Genomic DNA, 16,378 nt, shown 5'->3' on the forward strand with positions numbered 1-16,378 from the left:
GACGCAGCGCGGCGGTTGCGGCGGATACGTGCTCGGGACCGGGAGGTGCCGCGGGCCCGGTAAGTGCGTGGCTCCCATCCCTCGTCCCCCGCCTCGCCCCGGGAACGGCTAGGTCGGGAGCCGCTGGCAGGCCCGGGGCGCGGCCCCGGCTGACAGGCCCGGCGGGCGCGGCCCGGCCCGGCTCGGCGGGCCCAGCCTGGCCTGGCGCCTCACCGCGCCTCACGGACCGCGCCTCTCCCGCAGGGTGTGCGACCACAGCATGTCGGAGGGCGAGTCCAAGCAGGTGCCCAGCAGCGGTTCCGACCCCAAGCCGGAGCCCGCCTCGTCTGGCCCGGGGATGACCTCGGTGTCTGCGCCGGTGACTTCCGCGGCGCCCCCAGAGGAGGAGGAGGAGGAGAGCGAGGACGAGTCCGAGATCCTGGAGGAGTCCCCGTGCGGCCGTTGGCAGAAGCGGCGCGAGGAGGTCAGTGCCGGGGCCGGTTCCCGGAGCTGTACTGCGGGGGAGCCCGGGCGGGGCCCGAGCGGCCGCTTGTCCCGCCTCCCCCCCGCCTTCCCCCCCCTTCATCCCCGGTCCTCCTGCCACCTGTCCCCGGGACAGCTAGGCCGCAGAGCGGGGGTCCATCGCGCTCCCGGGAGGTGGGGAGATGGGTGGCCCTTCGCCAGCCACAGGGCCCGGAGCGTGGGCTGGAGCGCCGCCAGTGATGTCTGCCCCTGCCGCAGGCCGCTGTGACGGACAGCTGTTGCTGCTGTGGAGTAGGGAGTGGCTCCGGCACTCCTGGTGTGCGTCGCTTTTCATAGATCTTTCTCTCTGGGAATGATGAAGAGCTGTGACTAGATAGTTCTTAGTGTTCACCAGGGAGTGTGGATGGTACCTGCTGCCGAGGGGACCAGTAACTTGAGCCAGTTACCCAGGCACATCTGCCTTTGAATCTTCGCTTTTGCTTTGCTTTGTCATCTGCAATCAGGATAAAGCACAGTCAGCTCACACAGGCTTGTTTCTTGGCCTGTCCTGCCTGCACCCACTGCTCAATGCATGTGCTGGCAGCGTACTGTGTAAAGGCACAAGGAGATTAGATCATGTTGTTTGGGACGTATCCTTTTTTCAGCTTGTTGCTGAGCTCTGTTTTTCTTCCTGGGGGCTGTCTGCACAAACTGGTTTGTGCTCTGTGCTGGCTCAGTGCCCCTGCCCTGGCTGGGCAGGCTATGCAGCCCTGGCAGGTGCTGACAGCCAGACAACGTGCTCCAGCACTGCGGCACAAGTGCTGATGGGGCTTTTCTCAGCCAAGTCAGGGGCTGAGCACAGGGGGTTGTCTGCTTTGACCACCACTGCAAAAAGGGCAGTGTAAATCCCGGTGGTGGTGAGAGAGTGATTTGTTCTGGTGTAAATTTGGAGGTCAAAGTAATGTCAGGGATTCCCTGCAGTTCTTCACCTTTGCTTGCAGAGAGCTGTCATGGTTTGGTTTTATGTGAGCCGAGCACGGGCATGGTGTTGTCAGAATGTGCCTTTTCTGGTGAGGCTCTGCAAATTGGTTACAAATGTAGCTTTAACATTAAAAAAAAAAAAAAAAAAAAAAAAAAAAAAAGTTTCCTTTTCCCCTTTTTTAATAAAGTGCTGAGCTTTGACTCTGTCCTTTGCAATATATTCCATACCTGAAGTACTTTCTCTTGCTCTGCACTGAAGGGTTACATGCTGGAGAACAAAGCTGGTTTGTTTGTGTTGTCTTTTCAATGTGTTTTATTTAGTACTGATCATTTTGACACAAAGAGACACAGGGTTTTCTGAGTTCTCCTACAGGACAAGTAAAATTTGGGAGGCTCTAGTGTTTTCTTTGGATTTCAGTTCCCCCTCAGCAGACAAACGAAATTAATTGAAATTTTGGCGTGGCTAAATGATTGTTTTATGGCTTCAGGTTGCCTCTGTAGAGGTCAGAGCTCTGCTCTACCACCACAGGTTGAGGGATGGGCATTAGGGCCACAGAAGACATTGCTGAGCGATCTGGATGAGCTTGGGGCTGCTGCTGCTGAAGCCTTCACTCATCAAGGCTGCACAGACTTGTGTCTGACTGGGAGCAGTCTCAGCTGCAGCTGACCCTGCAGGGAAATCCTGGTGTGTCTCTGGATTTCACATGTGAATTTGTGGCTCAGTTAGCCCCCAGCTTGTGGAGAGGCTTTTGTTCCCTGAGGTGCATCAGACAGGCATCAGACTCCCTTGGCTGTGGTAATTATTTGTGCTGATCTGCTCTCCGGAGTAAACTCTTGCACTGCAGATGTCCTAACCTGAAATTTATTTGGAATAACAGCTTTGCTCTCTGAGCATCCCGGAGCAGAGTGCCCTTTTTCCACAAGAGGTGTGACAGCTCAGTCCACACTGGTTATTCCTGTCAGTGCAGTGTGTGAACAGGCTCCCCTCGTGGGGAGATGTTACTCTGTGGAAAAAGCATTTGCCGACCTTTCCCCATCGATGCAACCCCGATCTTTTATTATGGTAGTATCTGCTAGATGTTGGATGAGATGGCACCGTGGAAACAATGAGACATGATAATCTGGAGAGGAATGGGTGCACCCGCATGGTTTCTGAGTGAGACAGTATATTCTGCCTGTGCTCTGGTACTTCCTATGTGTGACATTCTTTCCTGCTTGCTCCGGTGCAGGTTTTGAAATGTAATGACATAGTGGTGGAGTTTTTTTGGTGTTTTTTTTTTAATATTGTTTTCCCATCCGTGAGTGATGCACTCGCTGCAGCAGAGGTGGGGCTGTGCAGACAGTGCAGAGAGGGCCCGCGAGCAGGAAGGAGCGGGCTTGCTGTGAGCCGGGGCTGTCGGTACCCGCTTACAGAAATGAGCAGATTGTGGCGGGACGGTGCCCGCGCCGCCGGTCCCGGAACGGTTGTGGGGCGGCAGGACGGCCTGCGCTGGCCGTTCCGTCTCCGCACGCCCTGGCCGCCTGCTTCCGATTCGGGGGAAGCGGCCTCAGCCCTCCCTAGCGCCCCGCGGCCCGTCCGGAACCGGCGTCGGGACAAGAACCGGGGCCGGTCCCGGGGCACGGCGGGGCGGCCAGGGCGGGGCCCGCGGGGCGGCCTCGCCGACCAATGGCAGGCGGCGCGGAAGCGTTACATCACCGCGGGCGGCTTCCATTGGCTGCGGCCCGCCCTGGCCGCGCCCGCTCTGGCCACACCCTCGGGGCTGTGCCCCGGGCAGCGGCGGGCATGCTTTAGCTTCAGCCAGCCGGGATGAACCGTATCCGCTAAGGAAAGCACCTGGTTCTCAAGGGGAAATGGTGCTGGGAACAAGGCTGGACGGGGAGAGGAGCGGGCTGAGGGCAGCCCTGCAGAAAGGGACCAAAGGGACCCGGGTGCTGGTCAGCAGCATCTTGGCTGGAGCGAGCATGTGCCCTGGCATCGAGAGAGCAAACCTCGTCCAGGTGCAAGTGGGATGAGAGGGCACAGAACCCCATCCTGGGGCTGTTACATGCAGCAGAACCAGAGGCTCATGAGAGGAGTTGGTCCTGCTCTAGGTCTTCTCCCTGGGATCCTGGGACAGGACACCAGGGAACGGCTCTAAGCTGCATCTGGTGAGGCTCAGGCTGGGCAGGAGGGAACATTTCCTTACTGAGAGGGTCACACCTGCCCCAGGCTTCCTGGAGAGGAGGCCGGTGCCCCAGGCTTGTCTGTGTTTGAGGCATTTGGACAATGCCCAACACGCTGTGACGTGGGCCGGCCCTGACTGGGTTGAGCACTGGAACCAGGGAGTCTATGGAGGTCCCTTACAGCTGGCTGTTCTGTATTCTGTATTCTATTCATGTCTAAATTTCAGATGTAAAAGAGGATTGAGTGTTGAGTTTATTGATTGTAATTCTTTCTATAAACAGGGAGCTTCTATAGTGCAAAGAGTAAAATTCCTATGAAAGTTCAGAGTAGTTTTATTAAAATCAAATCCTGCTGTGACATTTTTAAGAACCCTTTTTAACAAGATAGAAAATGCATGTGTTCCCCAAATTCCATTTTTGTGGATCGTGGAGCAGTACCTGTGGTTCCTGCAGTGTTGTGGGCTGTGCTGCTTTCCTCCCAGAGCTGAATCTGGCTCTGGAATTGTGTTCACATACCTGGTTGCTCTCCTGACCAGCACACAGGTGAGGCTTTACAGGATATCATATCCCATGGCTGAAGTACAGGGCAAGGCCCCACAGCGTGAGGGCAGGATGGTCACAGGGCTGGTGAGGTCTCCCAGCCTGTGCTCACCTGGCTCCCTTCTGGTTGCTCTCCCTGAAAAACCTATCTGTTTCTGCTGTCCTGTAATACTCCACTTCCTTCTTGCAGGTGGCATGCACGCATAACTTACTTTTCTAGGATTGTCTAAGTATCTCAAGAATTATCCGCTGTGCTTCCTAGGAATAGAAACTTCCTAATGCAGCAGGATTGCAACACCACGTTAGCAGGTTGGTTTTAGCCTCCTGAACCTGGCTAGTGGTGAACCTGAAACTGAGAGCTTCGTGCCTGCTGTCCCTGGAAGCTACATGGATGACACATAACTGTAGGAAAAGTTGTGGACTGCTGTAGCAGAATCTTTTATTTACAGCCCAGTGTTATGGGGTTTGGCTTGGCAAGCTCCTGTGAGTAGGAAAGCCTCAGCCCTTCCTAGATGACTGTGTCTTTGGGTTTTCTGTGTGTGACGGCTGTCTATTGACCAAGTTTCTTTCTGTACCTTTTCTGGGGAGGAAAATTGCATGACTGTGTAAGCCAAGACTTTATAAAAAGCACTTTGTTGCCATCTTTATAGTATACTTTAGTAAGAAGGAATCTGTGTCCCGCATATGTGGGCACAAGCAAGTCCCCTTTTCATGTGTGTGAGTGTGTCTGTCAAGGTGAAGAGGGCAAAGGCTCAACGGGCTTGGGTGGGCCTGGCTACCTCTTGTGTGGGCTCCTCACGAGGCAGAGCCTGGGCTGGTGCTGCTCTCATCGAACGCTGCTGTGCTCTTCAGCGCAGGACACTGCGAGAATGCCAAGCCTGGCACTTAGAGCAGAAGAGGGAGAAAATGGGAGACTGAGCACTAGTCTCTGCTTAAATACCTTTACCCTTTCCCAGAGAATATGCCAGGCTGCTCAAGAGCAGTGGAGAACATTGTGCTATTCTTGCAGTCCTGCTCATGTCCTGTCTGTCATCTGGGAACTTGTCCCAGTGCTGATTGTGCTGTCCTGCACTGATGGCAGGCACAGGGGTTGTGCATTTGTCCCACAGATTCTGAAGCGTTGAAGGGGATTTTTAGGGTGGCTGCAGGTGACACTTCAGTTCCTGATAGCCGTCAGTGACCTTGTGGCTGATTGTTGCTCTGTGGCTCGTGTTTTACCAGCTCATTTGTGACTCAGCTGCTGGACTTTCCCCTGCTGCACTTTCCACATTCTGCCCCACTTCAGTGACTGCTGAGATCAAGGTGTTCATTTCTGCCTTATCTCTGGGCACATGCCTCATGTGTCAGTGTGGCTGTGCTTGCAGTGGTTGCCATGTTGAATAATTCTTGTTTTTCTCTCTGGGATTTTTCACTGTCAGGTAGCTAGATGAAAGCTGCAGCCCTTCACAGCTTCTCTAACAATGGCATGCAGACTACAACAGCGTGATGGGTGGAGTTCCCTGTAGCCCTGGGTGTTAGGTCAGCAGCAGAGCTCAGGGAGCAGAGTTTGAGACAGTGTGCACCTGTGCATGTGAGTCCAGTCTTGCTGCTCTTCATTGGAACTGGAAGTACAGAAAATTAATTTAGGCAGCACACTGCCATGTTTGGTTCTCTTTTTTCCATGAAAGATTTGTCTGTTGTTTGGATTGGCACTTCTCAGCTGTTGATGGCTGGATGTTACAGTTGGATTTCAGTGCTCAGCCTTACAGCTGCTCTCAATCTATGCTGGAGCTACCCAAGAAAAGAGCTGTGATTCATGAGGACCTGAACTCGGAGAGACAGGAAGTGAAACAGTGGGTCTGCTGCATTTTTTTCTCTTGTTTGTCTTCTCACTTCTAGGGGGAGTCTCAGTTGCTTGAATAATTGTTCATTTGAAGGCAGATGGTGACTTTTGTACCTCTGGATTTACATTTCTTCAAGGGGACAGAGTGCAGGATTCTTGGAGAAAAAATGCTAATAGACAGTGTTTGGATTCTGGGATGCAGGATCCTGATTTTTCTCAGCCTCTATTGTGACTGGAAAGAAATTTGCTGAGGTAGTAAAAGATAAGCACTAGTCCTCCAAGCAGGCTGGCACTTAGAGGGCTGCCAGCTCCCTGACAGGCTTTGACAATGGATCTCTCTCTCTCTCTTTTTTTTTTTTTTTTTTTTTTTTCCCCCCCTCTTTTTTCTCCCAGCTGGTTGAGAAAACTAATGCCATGCTGTAGTTTTTATAGCTTTCCTTGACCGCAGAGAAGATATTAAGAAGAAGGGAGTATGTGAAGTCTTTGAGCATTTTTATTGGCTCATGTGGGGGCTTCCTAAAAGAAATGAACCCTTGGGATGTGCCAGAATGAGCTGAGGGGCACTTCAGGGTGCAGAGGGGATTGAGCTTTTGTCACAACACTCTGTCCTTGCTCACAGGCTGTGACAGGCAGCTGGCACTCACTGCTTGCAGCAGTGACTGGAGCTGGGGTGGCTGGCTGCTGGTGGAGGTGCTGGTCACACCCCGGCTGCCTGCGACCGAGGGGTGGAGTGCGCTCTGCATTCCTTACAGAACTGTTCTAAAAATACTATGGTCTGCAGCAGTACCAAGGCCTTCCCTTGTCAGCCCTCCATCTTGGGAAGCCCAGGCAGTGATCGTGGTATCCTGACAGCTGCCACAGGTTTGGTGGAGCTTGGGAAGAGGCTTCCTGCTGGGCCAGCAGAGTTGGGGAGGCTGTGTGCTGGCTCTGACTCCAGATCCTGCCTGCATGGCAGATCCGGACAGACAGAGGCACAGCCAGATGTAGGTTAACTACAGAAGCATGGTGATTTTCAAGCAACCCATGGTGACATGGCTGGCAGGAATAGCTGTATCCTGTTTCTCTTTATCAGTGCTCAAGAAAAATCCCATCTCAGGTGTCTAGTACGTGTCTCCCAGGCCCTCTATCTCTGCAAAATCCTATCCCAAGACCTCTCGTCTCAACCCTCTGGCTAATCTGGCCTGAAGTTTACTTGCAGATGTGTGTGCTTGCCTCTACACATACACAGAGACTGAGGCATGGAAAATAATTTGAAAAATAGCTTAACAAAAAGACAGTACAGGTGATGGTGACAAGGCTTAGAGTCTGGCTTGAGACTTGTCTTGATCATTCTTTTCCCCCAGTTTTGGAACTTCCTCAAACATCCCATGAATAGTGTACCCAAATACTCTTATTATATTTCAAAATTACCCATCATCTCGCCTAGCAGCCATTTTTACTTCTGACACCTTATGGCAGTCAGCTTTGCAATTTATAGATGTGTGTCAAGATAGGTGCTCATCATCCTCTTTAAAATATGATGTTTGCTCACCTCACTGCATGCTTTCTCCAGTATTATCAGAAAATGTGAAATAATCATTAGTGTTCATCACTTTTCATAAGTGTTTCATGTGGCTTCAGGGATTGTTTCCAAGACTGGTACTTCCACAGTATACCAATTTTTATGGCATTTTCTGTTAAGTGTAATGATCTTTCAACTCCTCCTGTGCAATTGATGTTGTTCAGAGTTACTTGGAGTGATTTGAAGGTCTCTCTGCCAGGTGAAAGTATCACAGGAGAACAGGATGGGCTGTAGCAGACTGGGAGTAGCTCACATGGAGTTTATCCTCTCTGGTTTTCCCTCTCTCCTTGGAGTTTCACATTGAGGGGCTGGAGTGCGTCCAGAGCAGGGAACAGGGCTGGGAAAGGGGCTGGAGCACCAGGAGTGCTTGAGGGAGCTGTGGGAAGTTCAGCCTGGAGAAAAGAGGGCTCAGGGGAGACTTTTTCACTTTCTACAACTCCCTGACAGGAGGGTGCAGCCAGTTGAGGGTTGGGCTCTGCTCCCAGGGAACAAGGGACAGGACAAGGGGAAATGGCTTCAAGATGGGCTAGTGGAGGTTTGGGTTGGGTATTAGGGAAAATTTCTTCCTTAAAGATTTGTCCAGCCTTGGCACAGGCTGGCCAGGGCAGGGGTGCAGTATCCCTGGAGGAATTTAAAAGCTGTATGGATGTGGCACTTTGCAACATGGGTTAGTGGTGGCTTTGGTAGTGCTGGGGGAGTGGCTGGACTCGATGATTTAAGTGCTTTTCCAATCTCAGTGACTGTATCCAGAGAAGTGCTGCTTCTATTCAAAGTATCTTGACTCTTGTCAGACTTTCGTGTTTTTATAAACTGCTGATCTACTGCCTGGGGAGTTACCTGGTGGGAATTTGTAGTTAGGTGTGTCCTGCAGTGTGTTGTTTAGCCAGAAGTGTCAGAGTGCTTTTGGAGAGGCTGGATAGCCATGGGGTGACAGCCTGTGGAGTGGTGGTGTGACACGAGCAGTGTGACACCATGCAGTGGTTCAAAACTTGCCCCTTTCCTGTAGAGCAGACGCATCTCTGGTGGGCAGGGGGGCCCTGGGCTCCATGCAGGGTGTCCTGCCTCCCAGCAGGGCTCAGCTGTGCGGGTCAGCACAGAGCAGCACCCACAGGAGGTGGCAGGGCCACAGACCATCTGTGCCTAAAGGACGTGCCAGCTTTTGGCTCGGGTCTCAGCGCAGCCTCTCCTGAGCTGGTGCAGTGAAGTCATGAGCGAGGGAGAACTTCAACACGTGGAGGACTTTTAACCCTGTCTTTAAATAGTCCGGATGTGTCCCTTGGGTTAACTACTAACTTCTTGCTGATGTGTTCGATCTTGTTCCTTGTTGCAGCATGTCTGGAAGAACCAATTATTACATTGCTGATGATCGGATTGTCTTTTCCATACAGTTTGGTTGCTGCATGAGGTGGTCTGTACAGCCATGGTAATAACAAATACCTTCCTCTCCTTGCTGCTGTTAAATTACACTATATATTTTAATTCTCTTGTTGAATTAAAGCCTTTCAAGCATTTTACTACCATGACTGTAATTGCAAAGGCCAATGCATCAGTTTAATTAAAGCATGAAGTAGGATTGTTTCTTTGCTTTGTTGGATTTCTTTTCCCTTTGTCTTCACTGGACCTGGCATTCTTTATTGTGTTACATTCTGGATTAGCCTTAGGTCCCAGAGAGCCTTTTTGTTCAGTTTCTATTGGTAAATTTTCTGCTTTTTGCTTCCCCAGAGCTCAAGGAAAAGTTGAGTTCCTCATGGCCCAGCTGCTGGCTCCTGGGGTCTCTTATCTCTAGTCCCAACCATTTGCCAGGTGGTTGGGCAGAGCTTTCACCTTTCTCTGGCTTAAACAAGTGACCAGGGAAACTGGTTAACATGTTCATGCTACTCTGAACCAGATCTGGGCCTTCTTGTGAGGGTCTGGCCTGGTGTGCTGCCACTCCCCAGCTCTTTCAATGTGCAAGTCCATCCTGTACTATACGCTAGTCATTGTGGGCTTTTCCCCAGTTTTTACACCTTTTTTCCCTAGGTTGTAAATCATCGCTGTCACTTGTGATTTAGGCTGTTTTTATTCTTTGTTTAATTGAGAGATCATGTGAACTGCACAGTGTCTCTCCAAAAGTCAGTGTTCTTTCAGCAACAGATACACAGATGTTTGAGAGCTATAGAAAAATATGCATTGGACGATGGAATAACCTTCCAAAGGGAAATTTAGCTTCCAGACCTTTTTTCCCTTAGAGCTGTTGTGCCACTCCACTCATACTCCTTTAAGTAATTCACTTGAAATTCTTCATGAGTTTCCCTGCTTCCTGCTTACATGGACTCAGAGCTGTGTTGGTACTTCTGTAGTGTGGAGCTGCTTCCTCTGCTGTGCTGCAGAAATTCAGGCTAAGCTGGGCTCAGTCACTTCCTCCCTTAGAGGGTAAAAGCTGCCTAGTCTGGGGGCTGTCTGGGACAAAGAGCAGAGCAATACATTATCTCAATGCTTTCATGAGGCTTTAGGATTTTGCTTTGCTGAGCATGGAAAGGGATGTGCAATAGGGATTTGGCAAGCAGGAGGGACCTGCTGTTGCCTTTCTGCCTTTCTATTGCTGTTGTCTGTCTGCATTTTTCCCCTTTTACTCTTCTCCCCAAGCTGTTGAATCTCCTGAGAAACAGAATTGCCATTGCTGATGTCAGCTGGGTTTGGTGTCTTGAGTCATACCTGGTGCTCTGGATTATTGCCTGTGAGTCATGGAAATCATTTATGCTTGGGGAGCATGGCCAGAAGTGGGAGATGTGACAAGTCCATGGTCCCAGCTGCATTATTGAGGCAGATTTTCAGTAGTTGTTAGTACTTGAGGACTTAATCCAGTAAAGCTGGAGGCCTTTCAGTAGAGGGCCTTTAACTGTTGGACTCCATGATTTAGATGTCTTTTCCAGCCTTGATGTTTCTGTGAACAGGCAGCAAGTGGGATGAAGAAAGAGAATCCAAAGGGATGTAGGGGCACTGGGTGTCAGTGTGGTGGCTGTTACCTTGTCCTTGCACTGCTCACACATGCCTGCCTTTCTGCTGCCTTGAGCTTCTTTAAACATACCTGAAGTTAAAGCGTTTTGCCATCCAGCTTTAGCAATTGTACTGGGTGACTTTATGCTGCTGTCATCCCTAAGATATTGCTCATTCTAAAATTTGAAGGAATAAATGTTCTATCCTTAATTATTTTTATTCCTTCCTTTATTTCTTTAATGATGGAACATAATGGGCCTGGCCTGTTGGTATCAGTATGTTTATATACGTGTATATATATAAAAAATGAAGTTTTTAAGATCAATGTGAACGTCTTCCTAAACTAAATCTCAGTCCTTTCACCCCTCGGTTATGTAGGCGGCTCAAGTGGAAGGAAGTGGGGTGGTTTGTACTTGACTGTCACCTCCTGTAATGATTTTCCATAGCTGTTCTCTGTAACTCAGGCTCTCCTTATGTAATTATGGCCTGTACCCCTTATTCCTGCCTGTGCCACACCTTACAGCCAGCTGGTTGTGTTATACTCGTTTATTGCTGAGTTACCAGAGAAGTCTGTATCACTCTGGTTTTACTGACCTTGACAGCATTTGTCACTGCAGTGTGTCACCTGCAATGTCAGGGTATTAAATGTCATTGGGCCTGTTCAGATTCCCTTGAGAGATCACCTGTATAGGTGGCCTGTCACTTGGTGTTGTCAGGCTACAGAAGGAGTAGAATGGGATACAGTAATTCAGCTGGAATGATGAAATCAGGTAAATTTGATCATGTGAAAGTGGCTGCCAAGGGAGAAGGAATTTTTGAGGGAGCTCTTATATAAGGTGAGACGTTTCCAGCAATGGGATGCTGATGGGGTCCCTAGTGAGGGAAGAGAAGGTGACACAGTATGAGAAGGAGGAGCAGTGAAATGGCCAGGTTTTGGAGGTGATAGACAATGAGTCTGGATTTGCCAGGCAAATCTGTATTAATGGTTACCTCAGGGGAAAAATGGGATCAGCTGAAAGCTGCCAAGCCTGGTAATCAGCACCAACCCTGTCTGAGTTCAAGGAGCGTTTGCACAATGCTCTTAGACACAGGGTAGAATTCTTGGGGTTTTCCTGTGCCGAGCCAGAAGCTGGGCTTCAGTAATCCTTGTGAGTCTCCTCCAACTCAGGTTATCCTGTGAATCTCTAAAGTGATTCTTGGTGTGTGCTCAGCGGGTGGGAAGAGTAATGATTGCTGGTTGACAGTTAAAAGGGGAATTCTACCTTCTTGTCCTCTCTGAGTGCTTTGAATCCAGCTCTGTCACTGCACGTTGCCTGGGGCAGTGAGATGTTCAGATGTTCACCGTGACTGTGACTGGTGCATGCCTGTGAAATTGCCTGGCAAAGGCATTACAGTACATGCCATGGATATTGGATGAAAGAGATCACGTTCATCTTTGAATGCTGCTACATATTTGAAGAAAAACAATGTTAGGGAAAACTGCTGCTAGGAGCAGGGTTCACCTCTGATCTCTGTATGTCTTTCAGCCTTACGTCCTCCCACAGCCCTTGCCATTCCCATGCTGGGGTCTAAACTCAGTCCCCTACCCTTACCTTGCTGCTTTCTGAGTGCTCATCTGTGTCTTTAATATTCGGTGTGGATGTACTTGTGCGGGGTCAATTTTTACAATTATCAACTAAAGAAACTACTGTAGTGTTTTCCCTTGTGTTGTTGGTTCCCACCTCTATAGCTTCACCTTTCCCCTTATTCCTCTCTGCTTTGATTGAGTTTCAGGTGTCATCACCTTTCAGAGGATTCCTCCACAAAGTTGTGTCTGAGTTCTTGAGACATTTCTGTATTTTTGTATTGTTGGAGCGGGTTTTTTTTGGGGTGGAACGAACTACAGGTGTCCTGAACCATGAAGAGCTAATGTATTGTTGGCAGAAGGCAATTTTGCTACAGCGTAGCATTTGCTCATAAGAGAAAGTTTTCCCACCGGTATGCTCAGTACTTGCTGCTCACATGGTCTAAAGTGACTCATGTTTTGGATATGCACTGCTCCAAGATACATGTGCAAATCCTGTCCTGGAATCCTCATTTAATTAAAAGTTAATGAGCAGAGTTCATAATTCTCCAATGAGTGCTGTGTGGCAGTGATCTGGTCTTGCTGGCTTAGAGCTCACAGGTCTCTCCACCCTTCCTTCCAGGTGAACCAGCGCAATGTCCCGGGGATTGACAGTGCCTACCTGGCCATGGATACGGAGGAAGGTGTGGAAGTGGTTTGGAATGAAGTTCAGTTTTCTGAGCGGAAGAACTTTAAGCTTCAGGAAGTAAGTTGATATGTTTCCCAGCAGGATGTGAGAAGCATACCTTGCCCTGGGGTGGGATTATGGATACTGGGGACTTTGTGTGTGGATTATTGGCTAGGTTTGGAGTGGTGTGCTGTCGAAATGTAGCAAATTGGCTTAAGCCTGGTTTGCATAGGAAATATCCTGGAAAACTGTTGTGCTATTTCCACGATCCCCTGTGTTCATTTAGACTTGGCAGTCTAACCACACTCTGCTGAGATGCAGCGCAGAAGAAAATGGGATGCTGTCTGCTCTTAGCATAGGTGCTTGACATATACGTTGGTGTTTGAGGGGACCAAGACCCAAGAAGAAAGAAGGATATAGGTTGGTGTGGTCTCTGATGTGACATGTCTTTGTCTTTCCAACATTAAGGAAAAGGTTAAAGCTGTGTTTGACAACTTAATTCAGCTGGATCATCTCAACATTGTGAAGTTCCACAAATACTGGGCTGATGTGAAAGAGAACAAGGCCAGGGTAAGTGTAGCCATCAGGCTATTGGGTTCTCATTGTGCCTTGTTAGGTAACTAGCAAGGTGGAGGGTAATGTCTCATACTGCCCCACAGGTGATCTTCATCACGGAGTACATGTCCTCAGGGAGCTTGAAACAGTTCCTGAAGAAGACAAAGAAAAACCACAAAACTATGAATGAAAAGGTAACTCCTTTTTCCTGTATGACCAAAATTCTTTAGAGCCATCAGCCCCTGGAAAGCCCTTTGAGCAGAGGATCCCAGTGAGAACTGGTGATAGATAACACATTGCTGCAGTTCTCCTGTGTCTCTGTAGCCTAGTTCAGCTGCAGGTTCTCTGGGGCAGCTGTTCTGTGCTGGTTGCTTTACTGCCAGCAGCTCTGCAGCTTCTTAGGTGTGGTGTGATAGGCCCCCTCTCCAGGGGCCCTCACAGGAAAGGGGGAAGGTGTCTCTGCACGGGGGACTCTGGAGGACAGGTGTGTTTCTGGACCCTTGGGAATATGTAGAAACACGCTGACCATAAGAGTACTGATTCTTTACAGCTGCGCTGAGTAAGAGCTGGAGTGTATATTGCTTCCTACAAGTGGGCAGTGAATCACAGAACTACAGATTAGCTCCTTGTGGATGATGTTTATCCTTTTCCTCTTGTGTCTGCAGGCATGGAAGCGGTGGTGTACCCAGATCCTCTCCGCTCTCAGGTGCGTGGGGTACTGACCTTGAGTTCCCAGCAGTTGGGACTGATGTGGCAGTTAAGTATTAGGGAGCTCTCAAGTGTATCCAGCTTTATGACAGCATTTGTCCATAGTCAGAAGGATGTTGCAAAGCTGACAGGGAAATCAAGTTCCATGTGAGAGCACTGAGAAAAGCTTCCATAGTGTTGGCAGGCTGTGCAGCCCTGTTGCAGGCAGTGGATTCATGGATATTGAGGCGTGGTGTTGTTAGATGTGTGTGTACATTTCTTGATGATGCAGCTCTTCTGCAGCCATCTTAGTGTAATACAGTTGAGTAGAATGTGTTTTGGGTTTTAAAAACTTTTCCACCTGAACTGGAGTTGGTTAGTAGCTAATTAGAACCTTAGAAAAACAATAGCCTGGATGACAGAGCATGGCTTTTACTCCATAGAGAAAACTCCGGTGTCACTTGGCTAAATTAGGGTATTAGTGAATAGTTTGGGTTCTAATAAGCTTCTGGGAGCTGACTGGCCTCATTTGTGCTAGCTGCTAACCCAGTAAACCCAAGCAGAGTGAGATGCAAAAACAGAGTGTGCCTGGGACCCAGCACTGAAAAACTTGATTTTGTGCCTGCTGGCAAACATGCCCAGTTGTGTGTGTATAGCACTAAGTGCCCCTTTGGTCCCCTTTTGAGTAGGGATGAAATAAGGCTCCGGTATTTTTGGTATAAAATTGTAACTCTTTTAGTACCTATTCAGCAGTACTGGGTTGGATGAAATTGTGTCTTTACCTCTGGTACCCAGAGTTTCTTGGGAACTGGTAGGAGAAAACTTACTCTTCCCCGCACCCCACCCATGTTCTGGAGATTTGTTAGAGACAATTCCTATTTGCTCCTGGTCCTCAGCTAGAGGCTGATGTGCAGTCACTGAATTGTATCTCCCAGCTACTGTAAACCCCTGGCATGTGCCTTTTGCTCTCCTGTTCTCTTCTGATGTTGCTTGATGTGGGAAGGGAGGGGTGAAGGGAGGGATTCAAGGCCTTGACCAGTGCTCTGTTCTGCATCTCCAGCTACCTCCACTCCTGTGATCCCCCCATCATCCATGGCAACCTGACCTGTGACACCATCTTCATCCAGCACAATGGACTTATCAAAATCGGCTCAGGTAATGCTTACTGGGAATGCCCCTGCCTATCAGACAGACTGCCCAAACAGAAAAAGGCATCTACTCCTTTCCAGGTTCCCTGGCACGATAGGCCTGTGTGTACATGTGCTTCTCCACCTCCACATCAGATGTGCCAGGAACTGGGAGCAGAATTCATTGGTGATTGGACCCTTGTCAGGTGCAGGAAAGACTGATATTGAGTACTGTTTGCTTTTTGTCTCAAGGGGATGGCACAGGAAATGATGCTGAAACTTGTAAGTTTTGTAGGCACATAATCTGTAGGTTCATTTGCTCTGCAGATTTTCATGTTAATACACAGTTCTCCTCCCAGCACTGTGGAGCTTTGGGAGGTGCCTGGGGAGCTGTGTCCATGAAGCCACACGAGTGCTGCTTGTAGCAACCCACGTTTATAATAAAGTGGACAGACCCTGACTGCAGCGAGCGGCTGGTCCTGACATCCTTATCCAGCATCCCTCCCATGGGCCTGCCTTCAGGCTGCTGAGCTGCCCTGGGCCTGTTTGGCACAGACGTGCCCTGCTTGGACAGCCAAACCCTGTGCCAAAATGTTTAATTACATAAGTAAGCAGTGATGTTCCTGGCAGTGCAGAGCATCCTTGCATGCTCTCATTTTTCCTGCTATTGCTGTGTGTCTAAAAATCTGTCTGTAGTCAGGATGCATTATGTCACACCTTGACCTGACCTTTCAAGGGACAGCTTTGCTACCTGTTGTTCAACTTCTGCAAGTATTCTCAATCTGAGGAATAGGTCTTTGCTCTCCTGGAGCTATTGTCTGTGTGAGTTCTGCTTTGATGTGGCAGTGTACAGGAAAAGATGCTCTGCATCACCTGTCAGCCAGAAACAGCCTCTCCATCAGCTGCAGTCTGTGGCTTTTCTTCCCATCAAAGAGCTCCTATGTTGTTGTTTTGTTCCAGAGCTGGGTATCAGATTTGTGCTTGTACCAGGGAGACAGGGTTATGGTAGAAGGAGCACTCTGCTCCTGACCTGCCTGTAAACCTGGGGACCTGCTCTTCACACAAGTTGATGTCATCATGCCATCACACAGACTTTATTGTGTTTTCCTGGCTTTGTCCAAGTGAGAGAGATTTCCAAGAGTGAGCACCTCTAGTACCTGTATGCTGGCAAACTCCATGGCATTCAGTTCAGACTGATGGGAAGACTTGAATACTCCAGAAATTCCCTTTTTCAGTTTAGTTTCAAAGTATAATGCAGCTGCCATCTTTCTGCAGGGCAGCCAGTGCTGTGTGT

The 16,378-nt window shown here is 49.4% G+C and overlaps 1 protein-coding gene across 2 annotated transcripts in view; it reads left to right on the forward strand.

Annotated features, from left to right (window-relative positions):
* The first annotated feature begins 8 nt into the window (after nucleotides 1-8).
* NRBP1 (nuclear receptor binding protein 1) overlaps nucleotides 9-16,378 on the forward strand; it is a 32,099-nt gene continuing 15,729 nt past the window's right edge. For both annotated transcript variants that reach the window (XM_040059832.2, XM_058419963.1), the window contains exons 1-7: nucleotides 9-59; nucleotides 244-463; nucleotides 12,671-12,793; nucleotides 13,184-13,285; nucleotides 13,375-13,464; nucleotides 13,936-13,976; nucleotides 15,018-15,112. In XM_040059832.2, the coding sequence (XP_039915766.1) occupies nucleotides 260-463; nucleotides 12,671-12,793; nucleotides 13,184-13,285; nucleotides 13,375-13,464; nucleotides 13,936-13,976; nucleotides 15,018-15,112 (655 nt within the window). In that variant the 5' untranslated portion in view covers nucleotides 9-59; nucleotides 244-259. The remainder of the gene's footprint in view (nucleotides 60-243; nucleotides 464-12,670; nucleotides 12,794-13,183; nucleotides 13,286-13,374; nucleotides 13,465-13,935; nucleotides 13,977-15,017; nucleotides 15,113-16,378) is intronic.

The sequence above is a fragment of the Hirundo rustica genome, chromosome 3, assembly GCF_015227805.2.
Source record: "Hirundo rustica isolate bHirRus1 chromosome 3, bHirRus1.pri.v3, whole genome shotgun sequence".
NCBI classification, from domain to species: Eukaryota; Metazoa; Chordata; class Aves; order Passeriformes; family Hirundinidae; genus Hirundo; species Hirundo rustica.